At 44.5% G+C, this 13,543-nt stretch overlaps 1 protein-coding gene across 10 annotated transcripts in view; it reads right to left on the bottom strand.

Moving 5' to 3' along the window:
• The window catches only part of LOC147886118 (RNA-binding (RRM/RBD/RNP motifs) family protein), a 69,657-nt gene that overhangs the window by 35,537 nt on the left and 20,577 nt on the right, over positions 1 to 13,543 (bottom strand). For 6 of the 10 annotated variants that reach the window (XM_087395390.1, XM_087395389.1, XM_087395399.1 and 3 more), the window contains one exon: positions 4,501 to 4,632. In XM_087395390.1, the coding sequence (XP_087251516.1) occupies positions 4,501 to 4,604 (104 nt within the window). In that variant the 5' untranslated portion in view covers positions 4,605 to 4,632. The remainder of the gene's footprint in view (positions 1 to 4,500; positions 4,633 to 13,543) is intronic. The other 4 variants (XM_087395396.1, XM_087395392.1, XM_087395397.1 and 1 more) reach the window with 1 other exon arrangement.

Here is a 13,543-nt window from a genome sequence, read left to right as displayed (position 1 = left end):
GTGGTCGAGACAGAGGAGCATTTTCTATGTGTCTGCCCAGACTACTATGAGATCCGAGGGCGCTACCACTGCCTTTTTCAAGAGAGGCATGGCTTTGGCCCACTCTCACGACTAATCCACTTCCAGGACCAGGTTTGCATTAGGCTCTACCTGATGGAGATACAACAACACAAAGAGATGTTACTACGACATATCAGAGAGCAATAGGATGGGACCACCGCACCACTAGACACTGAGGTAGACCGAGCGCAGAGACAGATCACGGATTTCTATGCATTTGACTCAGCTCCAGGGCACTCTAGGTAGAGGAGAAGGAGCTAGCTGACATGAGAGATGTATGGATCGGTGGAGAGAGCCGACATAGCATTGCTGGACGAGGGACACAGAGACTGTACACAACACGACAGGCAACTAGAGCACACACGATCGAGGTTCGACCAATTTCAGCTCTCCTCAGGGGAGATCAACCGAGGCGAGGGGTCAACCTTGACATAGCCCATCAGATCCAGAGATCGAGAAGACCACGTCCTCCACTACCACGGGAGACATCCCGACAGATGCAGATACGTGAGCTCTTTACATCTCATTAGAAAACCACCATGGAGCCTCGATATATGGAGCCAGTTCATGCACTTGGGACTCTAGCTCTGAGCACTTGATATTTTCATGCCACCCTCATGCTATTTTGCTACCTTTTTTTCCTATTTTGTACTAGTATAGCATTTTAGTACTCAGTAAGGATCTTAGTGAGCCCTTTGTCATGGCCCACTGTAGTCTATATGAGTTACTTGATTCCGTACTTTGTCCCATCGGCCCGCGAGGCCTCCTGCGGACGTTAATCTCTCTCTCTCTCTCTCTCTCTCTCTCTCTCTCATGAAAAAAGAGACACATGAGAGCCCGGAGAGGGGATTGCCCATTGTGACAGGATACATGTGGGAGTCAGCCCATAGAAAAGAGAAATGGAGAGATAGCGGCATACAAGGATCACGAGAGGTGGCAGTCCTTTTCAGGTCACATTTGAGGCCGTATATATATGTCATGAGGAAGGAGGAACATGCACACCACATGCGGGTACGGATTCAGCCACTTGGTGCACACCCGATTTTTGTTGCAATATGCTACTTCCCTCCAAACACATCATATGCATATGAGGTTGTCATAGAGGGTCATAGCCCGTACGAGATGATATTTGATGATATCTTGGAGTTCTCCAGACAGGGAGAAATCCTACTTTTGGGATGATAGAGAGGTAGGCCTACGTGACTTCGAGATTGATCACCTCAAAGTGCCGGAGATTGACCCGATAGAGCTTGGAATTGCAGCAAATTTTATTGCGTATGGCCAACATCTACTCAATATGGGAGCAGTCCACAATCTTATTATATACAATGGCCTTCTTAAATGACCGTTGTCAGGGGGGTTCACCTGCTTCCCACATGGAGGAGGATCGAGTACAGTGGATTCCCTTTAGGGATCCCCAACCTTTGTGTCATGAGTCACCTATCTCGTGAGCAGCTAGACTCTCTTGAGGACTATGCAGACCTCGCCCATGCCTCAAACACTCTAGTATCAATGGTTCAAGATGCCGCAATCAGATCCTTCCCCACGAACCAATTTACTTCATGCTCACCACTGGGGAAGATTCCCAAGAATCCATGGTTCGATGATGAGTGCCCAGTGGTGAGATCCCATGTCATATGGGAGCAAGCCCTCAGGCCCCTTATGAGGATTGAGGCACAGCAGATGTTAGGCCAAGTGACTCGCCGGAAGATACTAGCTTTCCTCTCAGATCAGATGAATGAGGTGATCAGGTCTTTTCGAGTGGGAGATCCCACCTTTGCATGGGAGCTCCTCTCTAATATTTTGGTAAGTCACCCATTCCTATCACCGATCTAAGGGTTTGGAACGCATATGCGACCTCGCTCTACAATGTCCCGATGCATACACTGCCGGACTTGTCTTCCTTACCCAGGCCCACCCTAACCTCCTTGTTCACTGCACAAAATGTACGGCCTGGCTAAGTCAGCTCCACAATCTGAAAGTCATGGACCATGAGGGGTTGAGGACGGAATACTTTGCACATGGGCATGAGATCCTGGATCCGATCCTAGCACAAATGTTTTATCATGCGATATGTCGTGGCTTCCCTTCTGCTTGGAGCACCACTATCATTGTGCTGATACACAAAGCACGAGACCCAATGGATACGGGGAACTACCGCACACTCATGATAGGCCATACCAGCCTCGCCAACACCCATCCCATATACATTGACATTCAAGCGAAGGATCAGTTCAGATGAACTGACCCACAAGAACAAATGCACTACCTACAGCAAGAAGTATGAGTGCTCTTGCCCCTTGGAAGAAAGGTGAAGGAGATGGAGAGTAATGGTAAGCACCAAAATGCAGCACATCTCCACCAGCCCTGATGCTTGTTTCCATGGTCAAGGAGATCATCACCACTCAAGTCAGAAAAGATATGGCCCTTGTGGCCAACAACAAGATCAATATTGCAAATCTTTATACGGAAGTAAAAGAGCGGGCAGCTGTAGTACAAAATAAGAAAATATCAGACATTAGGGGGCTGCAAGAGGACCGGCTTGGCTGTCTTAACGATGAGAAGGGGGCCGGGGTACACAAAAGACAAAAGAATCACATGCCTCAAGAAGGGGATACCACAAATTGAATGGGATGAAAAATGACATCAGCCATATCACTCAAAAGGGAACACAAGTTCAGGTTTATTTCAAAGAGAGGACAAGAACACCAAGCCAAAAACTTCAACTGATTAATTTTAGCTTTTTGAGATTTAAGCCCGACTATTATCCAAATACCAAAGCTCAATAAAAAATCCTAATCCAACCCCTAGATGATTATGCCCTCGCTTTCTTCATTCGCCCTCATAAAGGATCCATGCATTTTAAACTCAATGACTTCTATAGTTTCCACCCAGCTATTTGTTTTGTCCATGCCATCTCTTGGCATCAAGATTGATTTGGGCCAAGTTCAAAATACTTGCTATAACCAACTAAATGAGCACATGTCAATATTTGATCTGCAAGCACATCCTTGTGGAACCAAGGTCCGTGCTAAGACATGAGTGACCCCAGTTAAAAGGTTTCTGTTTCCTCTAGATCAATTTAAGAAGGCAATGAAAGAGCAGTGATATTCTAAGTATTCTAGTAAAGACATAGCCCTTTTTTACACTGATAAGCCTAAAAACAACTACAATACTCACATGTAGTTAGTAATAATTTAATTCAGTATTTAATTTATTTTGGTATGGCTCATCATACTCCAAGTTATTGTTTGGTCCCTTTTTTTTTGGGCATAAAACATACTTCTATTAAGTATGAAAGAACCTCCTAAAGCAAAGCTCAATGGAGAAATACATGATGTAAAGCATGAGAAAATAAATCCAAATACAATCAAGCTCCTGTAAAAGAGTGAGAGCATAACCAAGGTTGAGGCTAATAGTGCCAGCTTAATCCTGTGGGAGCTTCTAAGAAGAAAGGGAAACCTCTCCACTCTCTCATGAATGCATTCGTCCTAGTAAAGGTTGCTCACGAAGACCCCTGCATAATCCTCCAAGCGGCTACCAAGGTGTGTACCATGTTAGTCTAGATACAAGCCAATGTATGTGTTAGATGGACCTGGAAGCCATCCAAGACCTCTGTACATATAATATGCCACGCTATTATGCTAGCCAGAATCTCCCACGAAGTATCAGCCGAAGCATGCGCAAGTCTATACACAAAGCCATGAACCTCGTCCAGAGAACACTCCAAATAGAGAGCGATGCTACCGATTCCCAAGTCATGAAGAGAGGAGACACGCATAGAAGTCTAGCAATCCCCATCCAAATGATCCTCGCCTATCTGCAAGCCCATAGGCAATGTTCAATAGACTCATCCACAGAGAGGCAACGAGAACAAGTAGAATTGGAATCAGCCCCAAACCTGGACCTCCATCGGTTCACGTCAATCTTTCCATGAATAGAAACCCAAAAGAAAAGAGTGATTTTTTTAATCCTCATGAATTTTCAAAGTCTCTTCCAAAAGGATTTCCGTAGATCAACTCAAATCTGAAATTTCTCCCAATGAGGAGCTCTGGAGGGTTTCCAACCTTTAAGGCTAAGCTGGAATTTGAGTTAGTAGCAGCAATAATCTTATTGTGACATATGTTATTTCCTTGTTCTATATTATCCAAGCAATGGATCTTGAAAAGAGATGAAGGGGTAGAAAGCATTATTTCTCCCAATTCAGTCAATTAGAAGTATATAAAAATGCATAATTGCAACACCCTAAACAGCTAGAAAGCACATTCCTTTTTTTTTGTCTTCATGATACAGCCCGTATTTGTTACTTGAAGAGTCATGCATGAATGATGAGCATAATATTGACTTATGGAGGTGCACTCGACCACTAAGAGCACATGATGTTGAAAGTACCTGAGCAATGCATAACAAAGCGCTAAGAACACATGACGGTGAAAGTACCTGAGCAATGGATAATGAAGGCTGCTCATATTGTTAATGGTGACACAGTTCAGTGAACCACAAAAATGACCGAGAATTGTCACATCAAAAGCTGCAAAGCTCATTGTCCCACACTATTCCTGTAAACGTCAGCTACCCCCAAAAACCAATAAGAAAAACCAATATGAGTTTTGATCATTTTCCCAAATATTCAAAATGTGTAGAAAAAACATAAATGAAAGTCCTACTTTAATTATCTCATTAAACTATAAACTCACCCTTTCTGAAGAATCAGAATTATGCTCCTCCAAAGCTCCATACAAATTTATGATTTTGCCATAATAAAGGATTGAATGCAAAAATTCCTTATGATTCAACTACACATAAAGAGGCCCGGCTGCAACTTTTAATACATCCACCTAACATTCATCATGTTTTAGCTAGGGGTCTTTCAAGAAAGAATTTACTGCAAAAGAATAGCAGCTTATCATATTGGGCATTGGACCACCCGCCTGTAGAAAGGATTCCCAAAAACAAGGTTCAATCTGAATGAATCAAGTCAGAAGGATGGAGTGACTCCGATTCGGGGGAGATCCGGATACACAACAATCCACGACTCGCTACTGCTTCACCCTCCGATCAGCAGTGATCACATGTTACTGTAAAAAGCGAGCAACAGCCACCTTGTCATCAACAGAGGGTGGACCGCATCTTCAAGTACCTATGAGTGGTGTGGCTTTGATGATTTGCTTGGCAAAGTAGGGTTTCCACAGCATGATCCGACAGTCATCAAGTGAGACAACCAGAGATGCACAGCAATGGCAAGAAATCCAGTGTTCCACACTCAAACTAAGCATATTGAGATCCAATATCACTTTGTACACGAGGAGATACTTGATGGGGAGAAGGAGATCTTGTTGGCCTTCTGTCCGATGGACAACAAGGCAAGCCTCTACCATTCATGCTTACTTTGGTTCATCCAACATCCAGAAGCTAGAAGAGGGTGTTAAAGTTTGACACTTGATTTCGGGGGGTTGGGTCTGATTCAACCTGCCCCACGAGCACCACAGCCGCGTAGTTACCACCTAGATTGGGGCCAACCATGTCCCCAACTTGGTCGGGTTAAGTGACCAGCCTGGTTGGGTTAACCCGACCAAATCGATCATGTTGGGTTGGGTTAGGCCGACGTAGGGTTGGTCCAGGTTGGCCTACATAGGTAGGCTGACTATAGAATGTGGGGACGTATTTATAGCCCCCCCACCGTACCCTCTTTTGTGAATCTTGTGCCATGAAGTTTCTCAGCAGCTCCGCAAGGTTTTATCCCAATTATCGGTTGAAGTCTCTCTACGTCCATCATTTTCTTGTCTGTGAGTTTGCTGTTTTTGCTTTCAGTTTGCTGTTCACAATTCGCTGCACTTTCACATGGCATCAGAGCAGCAAAACGGGGAGACCTTGAGAACACAGAGCTGCAGGGGCAAGCATTCGGTCCAAGGAAAATTTGCTGCTGTTTCGAGGCATCTAAGGGACAATTGGAGCATGCCGAAAGTGGACTGTTCGGAGGAGACAAAGCAAGGGAGCTGAAGGCGATTTTGTGAGAAGATACCAAAAGCAGGGACAGCAAGTGTGTGGATCAAGAGAGTTGATGGTAGACGCAACGGAGCAGCCCCTTTCTCTCTTCCATTCTCTTCTTGCTCTTTGAGCCTCATCTTCTCTTCTCTCCTAGTTTATTTCCATCTCCTCCTCTTCTGCCATCCACCCTTCCTCCAAGATGTCGATTTTACTCGAGATGGCTGAAGAAAAGGTCAAGATCCCCATCTTACCCATCTTTCCAATCGACTGGCAGTTTGATGGCAATAACTTTGGCGTATGGAGAGTGATGATGAAGTCATTTCTGCAGTCCTACCACCTGGCAGACTTCATCCTCGCGGGGGTTCAAAAGCTAGATTTGTTTGATGCAAACCTTGGAATCCTTGAGCAGAAGGCCACCAAGACAATGGCTGGGCTCTAGGATCGGGTTAATGCACTAGTACATTCTTTTATTTTCTTGAACTATACTCCTCAGGTCATCAATCACATCAAGTGTGACACTAGCAAAAGGCATATGCAGCATTTGGCGTAGCTCTACAATCGCGTTTCTCCACCACGTCTGCTACGATGCAAGAGCACATCAACAAGCTTCAAGCACTATATAGCAAGCAGAGGTTCTTCGAGCCAGGAAAGAGATTTCGTCTAGGACATGGCCATTACACTCTTATCCCAGTATTCTACTTTTTGGGAATTCTTCTACCTCTGAAAGAAGAAGCCTGATGCAAAGAAGGAATCATTGAAGGCGGAACATACGTACAACAATTGTGGACAGAAAGGTCACTACTCAAGGAAGTGCCCTCTACAATCACAAGGAATGGTACCAATTCCTCTAACGCAGCTATCCCAAATATTATGTGTTCCATGCTTGGGCTTTCATTTATTCTCCGTTCATGAAGTGTGCAAGCTTGGCACTACTGTGTTGTTCGATGAAAACTTTGTGGCCGTCATGGATAAATCAACAGGCCCAGCTATGTGATGATATTTCTTGCTATGGATATTATTTTAATTTTAGTCAAGTGTAAGTATGGCAAAGTATTCCATAGGAGCGCACCGAACGCGGCAGGGGTCCTAGTGGATACCTTGTGTGCTTTAGTTAGGGACGCCTAACTAACCTGTAATTTGCCATGCTAGATGGTCGTTATTGTGGGTGATTCCATGTTAATACTGATGTTGCTAGTGTTTATTGGAGTATGTTTGATTATTGTACTTTGAGCGCAATTATATTGAGATTGATTGATTCGGAGATTCACCCAATTGATTATTAACAACTAATGTAATTGGCGTCTTGAGTACACGTGATGGAACAAATGACGAGGATTAGAATTAGTGCGAGGGTACCAATTGAGGTGTGGGACAGTGTATAGCATATGGCCATGGGCCAATTTTGTATTTCATTGATATTGTAAGTCTTTGGCAATATTTGAGAAAGAAGGCAATTACTATTTTTGGATAACGCAAGTCCAAAGTGACTTTGTAAAAGAAAGGGACGTGATTTATTTTGGATGAAGTGAGCCCAAAATGGCTTTGTAAAAGGCAATCAGTATAATCCCAGGGATAATTTTGGCTCCTTAAACTTTAACGAAATATTATAAATACTCTAGATGAGGAAGCGTGAACCACTCATCTAAGGGGGGGGGAGATTGTACCCAATTGGTTGTCGTCGTCTCATTGTGCCTTTGTTAATTATTTCTCTCAACTGGTATTTTTGTAAACATTAGAAATACCCTTTTTGGTTTCAGGTGGAAAATCGACTCTACAAGATCATGGCTCTCTCTTCCATCATTGGAGCCCATTGGAGCACCTCTCGGTGACCTGTGCATTTCAGGTTTGGTCACCAGAACATAGATCCATCATGGCAAGCTGCACGGGAGAAAATGGTTCTTGGTTTGCCGGATGCGGGCAACGAGCAAGGGCTCTGTAGTTCATGTATTCGAGGGATTCAACATAGAGAAGCCTTTTCAAAGCAGGCTTCTCTTGGCTCAAAAAGAATTGGCTTTCCCCTGGTTCCGAGAGTCGTGTGCTCTTGTGGAGAAAGAATTCCGGGCTGCCCGTAAAGTATCTTCACGCTTACAAGGGAGGAGAATTCTGCTCACATGCATATGAGAGACTTTGCACGAAAAAAGGCATCAAAAGCGAACTTGCAAACACCGACACTCATCTAAGAATGGGGTGGCTGAAAGGAAGAACAAGACCTTGGTGGACATGGCACCTACTATGCTAGAGCACCATGAGATTCCCTATTTCCTTTGGGAGGAAGTTGTAGCAACGACTATCCATATCATCAACCAATCTCCAAGGAATGCAGCTCCTAAGGTAACTTCATTTGAGGCATATTTTGGTCATAACTCTATTGTGTCTCATTTTAGGGTGTTTGGGTGTGATGCGTACATTCATATTCCCAAGAAGCAGAGGGGGAAGATGGATGCAAAATCCCACACAAAGGTCTTGTTGACTATAATACTCAGTTCGGAGAGCCATTGTGGCCAACTCGGATGTAATATTTGATGAGCGAGTACCATCACCAACTGTGGATCAACCACCATTCTTGGAGAGCAAGGAGACAATGAAGATAGGGCCATTGTTCCTATTCCTGAACCACAGCAAGTACCTCAAATGTTGTACCAAAATCCGATCCTGAAGTTGTTAGAAAAGTCACCTCCCCATCTGTAGGCTGGTCGGTTGACTGACCCTGGGTCAATCAGTTTGTTGGCCCCTAGGTCAGCCTACTTCGTTGGGTTATAAATAGCCCTGCCCTCTCCATTGCTTGGCACTTCCTCTAGAGCTTTCTACTACTACTCTTTTGGTGTATCCCCCGTTGTATATTCAGTTGCCATTTGCCTCCTCTATCTATGTCGAGTCTCGACTCTCTCTGACTGATGTATGCTTCTACACTGCACATCATTCTCTTATCATCAACAGAGGATGAATACAAGGCCACGCGTTCAGATACCTGTGCAATGGTGTGGCTTTGGAGATTGCTTAGCAAACTAGGGTTTCCACAGCACGATCCAACAGTCATTAAGTGCAACAACCAAAGCTGCATAGCAATTGCAAGAAATCCATTGTTCAACGCTTGGACTACGCATATTGAGATCCAATATCACTTTGTTCGCAAGAATATACTTCATGGGGAGATGTTGGCTTTTTGTCCATGACAACGCAGCACACCTATTTACCAAGCCTCTACCACAGCAGCAGCTGCTTGGAGAACATTCCAGCTCACTTGGGTTCTGATGACATCCACGAGCTCAGAGGGGCTGTTAGAGTTTGACATCTCTCAATGTGCAGTGTGAGTGAGGGCTTCTTTGTGGGTGTACCCGCCCAATATGAGGTTAGATCATGAGAGGGATGGATCCATACTAGCACCATGTGTATAGGCAGGGTTCCATGCTAGATGCAGCCATGTTCAAGGTTGGTACGGGTTGTGATGGGCTTTGCCAGGGAACAGCAGGACGTCTGAGGCTGATAGGGGGCTGGTACGGGCATGACTTCGAGGGTTTTGGGGTTTGATTGGACCCACCCTAGGAGCCACCTACACTTGCCTAGTTGCCGCTTGGGCTGGGAGGTCCCCAACCTGGTCAAGTTGGCCCAACCAAACCCGACCCTATCGGGTCTAGGTTAGGCAGACCTAGGGTCGGTCCAAGTTCGCCTACATAAGCAGGCCGAATGTAGGGTGTGGGGACCTAATAAAAGCCAAAAAAAAAAAATCTTTTGTGCATCCTGTGGCACGGTTTTCCTTAGCAGTTCGGTAGGGTTTCTTCCAAGATATCGGGTGTCAAAGTCTCTCTCCCTCGATCACATTTTCTTGTCTGTGAGTTTGCTGTTTTTGCTCTCAGTTTGCTGTTCACAATTCACTGCACTTTCACAATGTAGCCATCTCATGGCCTATCCATAGATGCCACTTATACCTGAGTATGTGCCTTGTAGGCCTAGTTATAGTCAGTTAGGACTATTGGTACAGTTAGTTGATGTACCATCTAGGTCGGTTAGGACACTTAGTCCAATTAGGGCAGTTAGCCCTAGGGTTTTGTTATGTTGGCTCTCCCTTGAGCCTCTACACTTCAGTTTTACAGCAATCTATTTACAGCATCTCGTTTTTCTCCTTTGTGCTTCCATTGCTTCCAACACCCAACAGTGGTATTAGAGCAGGTCAGGGATCCACCCTCTAGCCATTTCCATGCACCCGGAGCCCTTCTGGAGCCATTGGAAGCTGTTTGGCAGCTTGTTTCTTGCTGGTTTGCTGGTCTTCTACACAACTGTGAGCATCTGTGGCTTCTCCAAGCATTTCTGTCGCGGGAAGCTTGCATTTTGGAGTGCCTGCTACAAAGGAAGACCTGTTTCGGTGCATTTTGGACCACTTGCTGCAAAGGAGTAGCTTTTTCGACTCATTTTCAGTTAGCTGCAGCAATTCCTCCCTGCACGTGTGGCCGTACACTGCATTTATTTCTTGTACGGAATTCCGTACAGCTAGTATGGACTGTACGGAACCGTAATGCCTGCATTTGCTCTTTCGGGACTGTACTGACCTGCTCTCCGCATTGAAGACGTGTACCGTGCTGTAGGGCTGCATTAACTGCTTCAAAACTCGCATGTGTGGTTCATACAACAGTACGGATTGTAGTACGGAAGCATTTACTACAGTGCGGCTCTATATGGACTCCATATCAGGCTGTTCGGGGGGTTCCTGCAGCGTTTTAGAGCTATCTCTAGCTGTCTCGTGGTGCATGCCAGCCTTTTGGAGCTTCTTCTAAGCACATTTCTTCATTTCGAGGTTCATGCTTGGCATTTGGAGATACTTGGAGCTTGCTGAAGTGATCTGGAGTCCACTCCTTGAGTCCATTCTTCCTCATTTGGCTATTCTTTGCCTCGGGCTGCGAGTGCCCCTCTATTGGATCACTCTTCTCTCATTTCTAGGTGCTCTCCTCCTCGTGGGAGCACTTTCTTTTGCTGTAATTCTCATTTCCAGCCCTCATTTGCTCGCATTCAAAGCCTTTCACTACTGCTGTCCTTTCGGGCTACACCATTGGGTAAGCCGTTGTTGCATTGGCTCTTTCCAGTTTTTGCTTCATTTGCATTTTGGAAAGGCCTCGTGTTGCCTTTTGGGATTTTTTCTTGCAACAGGTATACCTTGGGACAGCAGAGTCTCTATACCTTGGGACAGCAGAGTCTCTTGCAGGCAAAAGCTTTGAAGCTTGGGCAGATTTTTGTTACTTGATTCTGAGAGGTTGCCTTTCTCTCATTTGCTTTGCCAGTTAGTGCATTTGTCTTGTATTTCAGCACCATGTCTGGTGGCAAAGATGATTTGTTTGGGCTGATTGGGGCTGATGACAAGCTTGATGGCACCAATTATCCCATGTGGTCATACTGTCAATACATGATGGAACATGTTTTGGTTGCCAAGAATCTATGGCATATTGTTTCAGGTTCTGAGGCCAGGCCTACACGCGCTGTTACTGCTGGTGCTACACCTATAGCCTCTACTTCTTCTGGTGATGGTTCTAATGCTACTGCTAGGACACCTGCACCTTGTGCTCCGGGTGCTTTGCCTCCTTCACAGGAGCAAATTCTGTGGCATGGTCGTGATGCCAAAGAACATGCCTTGATTGCTCTTTCAGTGAAACGGGTTATTATCCCTCATATTCGGTCTTGCAAGACAACTAAGCAAGCATGGGATCAGCTTGCATCTTTGTATCAGGTGCGGAATGAGGCTAGGGTTGCCTATCTCCGCAAGCAGTTAAAAGATTTGAAGCTTGATGAGGGTGGTAACATGGATGCCTATCTCACTAATGTGAAGGATTTGAAAGAGCAGTTGGCCAACATTGATGAGATTATGCCTGATTCTCCACTTGTTTCTAATACCCTTGATGGATTGCCTGATTCATATCAAGGAGTTGCTACCACATTAAGGATGGTTGCAGGGGGTGATGCCAATCATTTCTCATTTGACCAGCTGGTTGCTCTTCTTCTTCAGGAGGAGCAAAGTCATGTGAATCGCAATGCTTCTATGGCTAGTGATCAAGCATTTGCTGCCCATCATAAATACAAAGGTAGGTAAAGGCAAGGTTTCAGTTGGAAAACCCTCTCATTCTCATGTTGATCGTTTGTGAAGAGAGTGGGAGAGAAGTAAGGAGTCTCACTTGCAGCTTTCTCACATACACAATGGGAGAATACACACAATGGGATTTGAAAGAGCAGTTGGCCAACATTGATGAGATTATGCCTGATTCTCCACTTGTTTCTAATACCCTTGATGGGTTGCCTGATTCATATCAAGGAGCTTTAAAAGCTTTGAAATGCCCAAACACTTCACTTTTCTTTTTCATAAAATACACCCAAACTTTTCTGCTGTAGTCATCAATAAAAGTGACAAAATAATGACAACCTCTAATAGATGCAGCTTTAGTAGTCCACACATCAGAGTGGAATACTTCCAATGGCCTCTTACTCTCTTGAACATGTCTAGAAAATAGTTTCCTTGCATATTTTTCAAATTGACAGGCTTCACATACCTTATGCATTTCTGCAACCTTGAACTTAGACAATCCTGCAACAATATTTTGAGCCTGCATTTATTTAAGTCGTTGTACATTAACATGACCAATGCGTTTATGCCAGATATCAATATCTGCAACTACACCGATCCCATGTGCAAACATTGCTGCACTCAATTCAGGCATGTCCGCATCCAACGTAAACATCCTGCCCTTCTTTCCTTTTGCTATCAAGCGACCTTTATTTTTCATATCCTCAACAAAGCATCCATGAGGATTAAATCTAACCTGCAAGCCCTGCTCAACCATTTAACTAACAAAAATCAGGTTCTATGTGATATTCGAGACATGAAATATATCAGACAAGTATTTCTTTTTCCCATCCTGCATAGACAAAGGAATTTTATAAATCTGCACAGTAGGATGTGCAGTATCATCACCAGTCTTCACAAACCCTGGTCTTTTCATTTTTCTTACATCCTGCATCCATTCTGCATGACCTGTCATGTGGTTTGATGCACCTGAGTCAACATACCACACATCATTGCTTTTCTTCTGCACTTGTCACAGAATTAATCATGTGCTGCACCATAAACAAATGCTCATTTCCATCATCACCCTGTCTACTAGAGGATGCATAATTGCCTTGCTGTAATTTTTCATTCATGATGTCATTCTGCTTTTTGTAGCAGTCTTTAGGCATATGACCCATTTTACCACAGTAGTAGCATTCAACATTGCTGTTTGCATTTTGGCCTCTCTACCATCCACCACCTCTTTGGCTCCCTCTGCCTCTAAAGTTACCACGTCCTCCTCCATAGGACTAGTTTTCTTGAATTTGCTGCATATTCTGATTTCTGCCACGGCCTCCAGATCGGCCTGCTCTACCTCTGTCTCTACCTCTTCCAGCGTTGAAGTAGAAGACAGCTTCTTTTGAAGTTCCTCCTGAAGAAGATGCACCACAATTTCTCTACTCTTAAGAAATT

The sequence above is a fragment of the Dipteris shenzhenensis genome, chromosome 24 (genome assembly GCF_047967505.1).
Source record: "Dipteris shenzhenensis isolate YYH24624 ecotype China chromosome 24, Dip_SZ_1.0, whole genome shotgun sequence".
Lineage (NCBI taxonomy): Eukaryota > Viridiplantae > Streptophyta > Polypodiopsida > Gleicheniales > Dipteridaceae > Dipteris > Dipteris shenzhenensis.
The sequence above is the reverse complement of the archived record's forward strand: the minus strand, read 5'-3'. Positions and strand labels throughout refer to the sequence as shown.